This window comes from Bison bison, unplaced genomic scaffold (genome assembly GCF_000754665.1).
Source record: "Bison bison bison isolate TAMUID 2011002044 unplaced genomic scaffold, Bison_UMD1.0 scf7180017864516, whole genome shotgun sequence".
Lineage (NCBI taxonomy): Eukaryota > Metazoa > Chordata > Mammalia > Artiodactyla > Bovidae > Bison > Bison bison.
This window is the reverse complement of record NW_011495069.1, coordinates 8,381,421-8,389,597: the sequence shown is the minus strand read 5'-3', so window position 1 is coordinate 8,389,597 and position 8,177 is coordinate 8,381,421. Positions and strand designations below refer to the sequence as shown.

The 8,177-nt window shown below is 48.4% G+C and overlaps 1 protein-coding gene across 1 annotated transcript in view; it reads left to right on the top strand.

The window, feature by feature from the left end:
* PAFAH2 (platelet-activating factor acetylhydrolase 2, 40kDa) overlaps positions 1–7,929 on the top strand; it is a 35,418-nt gene extending 27,489 nt beyond the window's left edge. The window contains exon 11 of the mRNA XM_010830087.1: positions 6,725–7,929. Within this exon, the coding sequence (XP_010828389.1) occupies positions 6,725–6,819 (95 nt within the window). The 3' untranslated portion in view covers positions 6,820–7,929. The remainder of the gene's footprint in view (positions 1–6,724) is intronic.
* The last annotated feature ends 248 nt before the right edge of the window (positions 7,930–8,177 follow it).

Below are 8,177 nucleotides of genomic sequence, written 5' to 3'. Positions count from 1 at the left end.
ATGGCAATGGCACCCACTCCAGTACTCTTGCCTGGAAAATCCCATGGACGGAGGAGCCTGGTGGGCTGCAGTCCATGGGGTCGCTAAGAGTTGGACACGACTGAGCGACTTCACTTTCACTTTTTACTTTCCTGCATTGGAGAAGGAAATGGCAACCCACTCCAGTGTTCTTGCCTGGAGAATCCCAGGGACAGGGGAGCCTGGTGAGCTGCTTTCTATGGGGTCGCACAGAGTCGGACACTACTGAAGCGACTTAGCAGCAGCAGCAGCAGCAGCAGAGACCTTAGAGCATCATTCTTATCACCTGGCAAGAGAATAATGGATCTGTCTCAAGACTTTAATGGGCCCTGACTACATGGTCTGCTACTCACTTTCCCTGTTTCCTCTTAGGCACCGTATCATTCAGTTCAGTTCAGTTCAGTCACTCAGTCGTGTCTGACTCTTTGCGACCCCATGGACTACAGCACACTAGGCCTCTGTGTCCATCACCAACTCCTGGAGTTTACCCAAACTCATGTCCATTGGGTCAGTGATGCCATCTAACCATCTCATCGTCTGTAGTCCCCTTCTCCTCCTGCCTTCAATTTTTCTCAGCATCAGGGTCTTTTCAAATGAGTCAGCTCTTCTCATCAGGTGGCCAAAGTATTGAAGTTTCAGCTTCAACATCAGTCCTTCCAATGAACACCCAGGACTGATCTCCTTTAGGATGGACTGGTTGGATCTCCTTGCAGTCCAAGGGACTCTCAAGAGTCTTCTCCAACACCACAATTCAAAAGCATCAATTCTTTGGCACTCAGCTTTCTTTATAGTCCAATTCTCACATCCATACATGACTACTGGAAATGATCTTTCTCCATCAGAGGGCAGACAGACTGAAAACTGTATCATTAGGGAAGAGCTAAAGATGACAGAGGGGGGATTTCCCTGGTGGTCCAGTGGTTAAGATGCTGTGCTTCCAGTGCAGGGGGCATGGTTTCAATCTCTGGTCTGGAAACAGATCCCATGTGACTCATGATGAAACCAATAAAAATTTAAAAAAAAAAAATTAAAGATGACAGGGGCCCTCTCCATGGCATGATTGGATTCCATTGAGTAGCCATGTCCTCTGAACTAAGATACTCATTACTGGAGACCATCTGATGATTAGGAGAGTCTTAGACTGAGGAAGATTGTTGAGGACAGGCTTGATGCCAGTCCTTCTGCTAAACTACTTTAGTTACTTCAGCATGTATAATCCTGAAGATGGCCCTTTCCAATGAGTGCTTGTGTTATTAACTTCGTTTTACAGATGAGGATAATAAAGCTTAGAGAATTTAAGTAATTTGTCAAGGTTATCTGGTTAGTAAGTGGAAAGCAAGAATTGGGACTTTCCAGGTGGCTCAGCGGTAAAGAATCTGCTTGCCAATTCAGGGGGTGTGGGTTTGATCCCTGGGCCAGGAAGATTCCCCTGGAGAAAGAAATGGCAACCCACTTAAGGATTCTTGCTTGGAAAATCCCATGGACAGAGGAGGCTGGGCCATGGGGTCGCAAAAGAGTCGGACACAACTTAGCGACTAAGCAACAACAAAGCCAGAATGCCCGCTAGACTGTCTGATTGGAAAGCCCCGGTGCTTCATGGCTGCACTGTTTTGCCAGTGGCTCCCAGGATACTCTCAGTCTTCAGGAGACCCAGAAGACAGATCCTAACCCTGATGGGAGGGAAAGGACAGCCAGAAGAGGAGCCTGTCTAGACAAAATGATACTTGTCTTTAATGTCAGAGATGAGGAAGGCTCAGCAGGCAAGAGTCTTCTAGACAGAAGGCACAAAGGCTGGTGTGGGCCTGGTCAGTTTTGCGAAGCTGTGTTTCATGTATCTGGCATTCAGGATAGTGGAATTGTTGGAAAATAAAGGTAGAGAAGTGGGCAGAAGCCAGATCCAGAAACCCATGTATGCCTGAAATAAGTTTGAATTTTATTCCATGGACTGTGAATGCCTTTCTTGGATAAGCAGGGGATTGTCATCATTAGACTTGTGTTTGTAGTCTGACTACATCATGGAGGATAGGCGAGATGGGACAGGTTGAGAGGGAAAAAGCCCAGGTAGGAGGCTCTTGCAGTATCCACTTGATAAGAGGTAAGACGGTAGAAAAAGGCGAAGGCTCTCAGCTTGGGGTACTTAGCTTTGCAAAGAGAGAAAAGCCTTTCTCTGAAAGGCCACTGCTGTTATGATGGCCATCCAGTACGTGTCGTGTGGGAAACTAAAATAGGTTGTAAGTGGCTCAGCTGAACCTCTCACCATTCCTAAAAAATCTCTCTGATCCTGGGAGCTCAGCTCAGTGCTCTGTGATAAACCAGAGGGGTGGTGGGTGGGAGGGAGTCTCAAGAGGGAGGGAATATGTGTATACTTAGAGCCGATTCACGTTGTTGTACAGCAGAAACCAATGCAAAATTGTGAAGCGATTAAGCTTAAATTAAAAAAATAAAATAGAAAACTTAAAATTACCTTTGATCCTAAAAATTACCTCTGAGAGCAGCGTTCTGCTGACACAGGGGTTGTGTTACCTTCTGTTAACAAGATTTGATGTGTCATGCAGCTCCTGTTTCCACCTGCTTATCCTCCCTGCCTCGCTCCTGGAAGACAATTTCACACCTTCGTCTTTCCCTTGAAACCTCTGTTACCTTCCTCCCCTATCTGGTCTCTCAGCTGATTAACTCTGTCTTCCACTTCACTCAGAAAATGGAAGCCATCAGTCCATCTTCGAATCCCAATACCGCATCTCCCTACCTTCTTGCAGAGACTCAGCCTTCCATCTGGTTCCTAGAGATTCCTACTCAGTCGTCTTACTAGGCCAACCCCTCCACTTGTGCACTGGATTTCACCCTCTGGTCTGCTCAAGAGAGCTGTTGTCAACAATTTTCTTTCTCTTTACATTAGATCATCAATTTTTCCCTGTCTGCGGGCTCATTTCATGCTGAAATTTCTCTTTTAAAAATTCTGTCTTGACCCCACACTTTGGCCCCCAGTTACCACCGTGTTTCCCTGACCCTCATGATAGCAGAACTCCTCACGTGAGTGTCTTCACTTTCTCTGATCCTTCTCTTCACTTTCTCTCTCAGGCTTTTGCATCCCACTCCTCCGTGAAACCTTCACAGTACTAAATCCAGCGGCCACCTCTCGTGCCTCATGTCACTGGAACTCTCAGCAGCTTCTAGGAGAGTTGATGAGGCCCTCTTCTGTGAAGCCCTGTCTTTACTTCCAGGACGCCTCACTGCAAATTTTCTCCCACCTCAGTGTCTGCTCCTCCTCCGTCTGCCTTGCTGCCTCCAGGCTCAGTGCTTGGACCTCTTCTCTACCTGTATCCCCCAATGCTGTCTGGTCTTCTGGCTTTAAATGCCATCTCCATGCTGAAAACTCTCCAGTTTGTCTCCAGTTCAGTCTTGCCCATGAACATCAGATTTATTAATTCAACATCTCTACTTGGCCTTCTAAGGGGAATCACACATAATAACAGCTTTCAACTGCAGTCTTTCCTTTCTCAGTTAATAGTAACTCCTTCCTTCGAGTTACTCAAGCCAAAGTCCCATTCTTGCCTCTTCTCTTACACCTCCCATCTAGTCCCTCAGAAAATCCTATTGGCCCTACCTTCAGAATACAAATAGAAAGTCATCATTTGTCACCACCCCCACAGCTACCATCCTGTCCAACTTGTCTGTCACTTAAGAGTTTCCTAACCGGTCTCCCTATTGCCTCCCCTGCCTCCCCACACAGTCCTTTCTTTTTTAAGGGCTTCCCTGTTAGCTCAGCTGGTAAAAAATCCACCTGCAATGCAGGAGACCCCAGTTTGATTCCTGGGTCAGAAAGATCCGGTGGAGAAGGGATAGGCTACCCACTTCCTGTTGCCACCCCTGTGTCCCCACACAGTCCTTTCTTTCTTTTTTAAACTTATTTATTTATTTGGCTGCATCGGGTCTTAGCTGTGGTATGTGGGGTCTTCACTGCAGTGCATGGGCCTCCAAGCTATGGTGCTCTGGCTTAGTTGCCCCATGGTATGTGGGATCCTGGTTCCTAACCAGGAATCGAACCCATGTCCTCTGCATTGGAATGTGGGAATTTTTTTTCCCCCTCTAATAATATTTTGTGCTTTGAGATTTTGCACCTGAAAAAAATCATGTATTTTATTCTGGGCTGACCTTGGTCTTCATTGCTGTGTGCAGGCTTTCTCTAGTTCAGTGAGCAGGGGCTCCTCTGGTTGCAGTTCTCAGGCTTCTCATGGCGGTGGCTTCTCTCACTGCAGAGCATGGGCCCTAGGTGCATGCAGTACTCGGGCTTCTCACGGTGGTGGCTTCTCTCGCTGCAGAGCATGGTCTCTAGGTGCATGGGCTTTGGGAGTTGTGGCCTGCAAGCCCAGTGGTTGCGGGCTCTAGAGCACGGCCTCAGTAGCTGTGGTGCACGCACGGGCTTAGTGGTTCTGAGGCATGTAGAATCTTCCTGGACCAGGGATCGAACCCATGCCCCTGCCTTGCCAGGTGGATTCTTGTTCACTGTACCACCAGGGAAGTCCTACACATTTTAAAAAATGTTTACAATTTATTTTTGACTCTGCTGGGTCTTTGCTATGCAGGCTACTGTCTAGTTGCACTGTATGGGCTTCTCTTTGCGGTGGCTTCTCTTGTTGCAGAGCCCGGAGTCTAGGGCTCTCAGGTTTCAGCAGTTGCGGTACGTGGGCTCTTGGAGCACAGGCTCAGTAGTTGTGGTGCCCAGGCTTAGTTGCTCCACGGCATGTGGGGTTTTCCTAGATCAGGGATCAAACCCATGCCTCCTACCTTGGCAGGCGGATTCTTTACCGCTGAGCCACCAAGGAAGCCTGGAAGGAAGATTCTTAACCACTAGACCACCAGGGAAGTCTCCACACTCCTTTCTTTATCAAGCCTTCAGAGTGATCCTTTTAGAAAGAAAGCGAAAGTCGCTTGGTCGTGTCCAACACTTTGCAATCCCTGGACTATACAGGCCATGGAATTCTCCAGGCCAGAGCACTGGAGTGGGTAGCCATTTCCTTCTCCAGGGGATCTTCCCCACCCAGGGAACGAACCCGCGTTATAGGCGGATTCTTTACCAGCTGAGCCACCAGGAAAGCCCCCTTTTAGAAAGGAAGCCATATCTTGTCACTCCACTGCTCAGGATCCTACAGTGGCTTCTATTTCTCTGAGAGGCAAAGTCAATGCCCAGCGTCCCTCCTGCAGCTCTTCCCACAAGCCTCCACGTCCCAGGCACAGTCCCGCTTCATGCCTTTACCCTGCTGTTCCTGCTGCCTCGAATGTTCTTCCTGCGTAATCTCGTGGCTCACTCTCACCGCCTTCACTTTTTCGCTCATATCTCACCTTCCCAGGGAGGCTTATGTTGACAACCCTCTTTAAAAACATTGTACCATCCCTTCCTCCCCTCAGCCCTGGTCCCCGGCCACCAGCACTGCCTCTGTCTGGCTCGCTTTTTTGCCACAGCACTGCTCACCTTTTCATATCCTATGTAGGTTCTTTTGTTTATCGTTGTCTCTGCCTCCTAGAATGTGAACTCTGTGAGGATGAGCGTTTCTATTTGTCTGTGGCTGTATTTCTGGCATCAGGAACAAACTGTGGCACACAGCAGTGTGCTCTGCATTTTGTTAAGTGATGATATGGCGCACTGTTCGTCGAGGACCTATTCCCTGCCAGGGCCTTGGCAGGGCCTTGGGGATCTGAAGATGAAGGAGAGTGGTTGCTGCCCATGTCCCAGGTTTTTGTTTGTTTTGAACAGAAACACCATTTGCCTGCTCAGCTGTGTCCTGCTCCCTCAGCCTGGGCCTTGGGCCCTGCCTGACTGTTCTCACCGTGTCATTAGCTCCGTCTGCCTATGGTCCCAGGGCCCTCTCTGGAGTCATACCTACTTTATGCTGCTTCATGATGTTCCTGTCCTGTTCTTTCTGCCCTTCGCTGAGGTGGCCATGGCTTCATATTCACTGGCTGGCTTGTGGAGGGTCTCTTGCTCAACAACATCCATGAGGCTGCAAGTGGGTTTTCCTCTTTCTCACCTGTTCTCACCCGGGTTTGAATTCTGTCTCTGCCACTTAACCAGTTTTATTGACATAGGATGAATCTGGTGGCTTTGCTGAGCCTGTTTCCTCAGCTGTAAAATTGGGCCAAGACACAGGGCTCCCCAGGTGGCGCTAGTGGTAAAGGACCTGCCTACAATGCAGGAGACTTAAGAGACGCAAGTTCCTTTCCTGGGTTGCGAAGATCCCCTGGAGGAGGGCATGGCAGCCCACTCCAGTATTCTTGCCTGGAGAATCCCATGGACAGAGGAGCCTGTAGGCTACAGTCCATGGGGTCGCAAAGAGTTGGACATGACTGAAGCAACTTAGCATGCATGCAGTACTTGACACATAGTGATATTATGAAAATTAAATGAAACAATGCATGTTTAGCAAAGTTCCTGGAATGAATTGCCCTTCAGTCAATGCTCCCTTCTGTTATTATTGTCGTTACTGAGTTGTTATGGGTTAAGCAAGTTGTTTAAGAAGCACGTGTAAAAAAGCGCTGAAAGAACAGTAGTTATCATTATGGCTTCCACCATCGCAACCACTATAACCAGTCACTGTAGTATCCCAGATGCTCCTGTCTCTGGGATGACCCACTAAATCCATGGTAGCTACTCTTTGATCTACCTTTACAAGTTTACCTAACCTTTCTGTGTTTTTTTTTCCCCATTCAGACCTGAAAGAGGACTATGACCAGTGGAACAACTTCATTGAAGGCATTGGCCCATCACTAACCCCAGGGGCCCCACACCATCTGTCCAGCCTGTAGGCACAACTGGTCATCTGTGGAAGGTCCCTGAGCTGAGTTCCCGTGTGGGGCCTGCCCAGGGATACCCTTGGCCTTCTATCAGGAAGTGATTGCCATGACCCTTCTGTGTTGATTGAGAGGATATAATCACACTGCTGATTGGTAACGGGGTACTTGAATCTCAGACTTGTCGATCTTAAACTCATGTTGGAACTTGGGTCACTTACTGATGGGCAAACGGGCATTCTGAGGACTGAGCCTTAATGGTATGGGGAACAAGCAGTGGGATGGGGCTGGGGAAGACCTAAGCCCTAAGCTGGGCACTATGAGCCCTATAAACCCAGCCAGCCAACACCCTCACCTTGGGCAAGTATGGCTTCTGCAGTGGAAGAAATGAAGCCAAAGGATGGAGGGAAAATTCCCACCATCCAGGCCTCTAGCCCAACTTAGCACTCTCTTCCTCCTTCTCTGCCTTTCCCTCCTCCCCAGGGCTGCTTGGTGAGTTCTGAGCACTTTGGGTGGCTTTCTAGGATCTGGACCACCATCAGATTTTTCTGTTTATTTTCAAGCCTTCTCATCGCATGAAGCATAGTCCTGGGGCATTTAGTCAGGAGAAGGTATACTTGTTAGCCTATAGAAGGGGCAGATAGCATTGTCATGAGAGCACGGGGAGAGAGGCTGAGGGACAAGGGGTACCCCATAAGCTCTGGATGTCTTAGAGTTTTGCTGAAAATCTCGCTTGACAGGAAACAACACAAGTAGGTTGATGGAGAAAGTAGAATAACAGTGCTAAGTAGCCATTTGAGCAGGCCCTCACCGTGAAAGGGAGAGAGTTTGGTCAGTTCTAATGCAGGAAGCCATCTCTAGAGAGAAGTCTAGAAACATTTCGGTTTCGCCTCTTACCTCAGGTACTGTGAGCCTCCAACTTGCTCAGAATCAGGGTGCTCTAGTGGTCTGTCTTCTGGCTCTGAGGTCCTAGCCTCAGAGTGAAGTCAAGCTGTAGACTGAATTTCCGTTTTGTCCCATTTGTAATGTGAATGATATTAATACCCATGTTTGCCTAATGATCTGTTGGAGTATTTTCTATATTTAATCTTCATTACAGCAAGATGGGGAGCCATCTGGAAGTAACTTTTCCTTCTGTCTTTCTTTGATTGCTTACCGCGTATGCCAGTGTGGAAAACGATCTTTAAAAGGAAAGGAAGTCTTCCTAGGGATCTAGTTCAAAGCTGTCTGGGAGTATCAACCTCAGACACCCCTCTCTGCTACTCTAGACCTCTCACTTCAGTCCAAGTGGGAGACCCCAGAGGAGGCAAGAGAAAGAGGGAAGTGCGACTCTCTACGACAGGTCCAAGGTCAGCGTCACCAGAGCGAGCTGG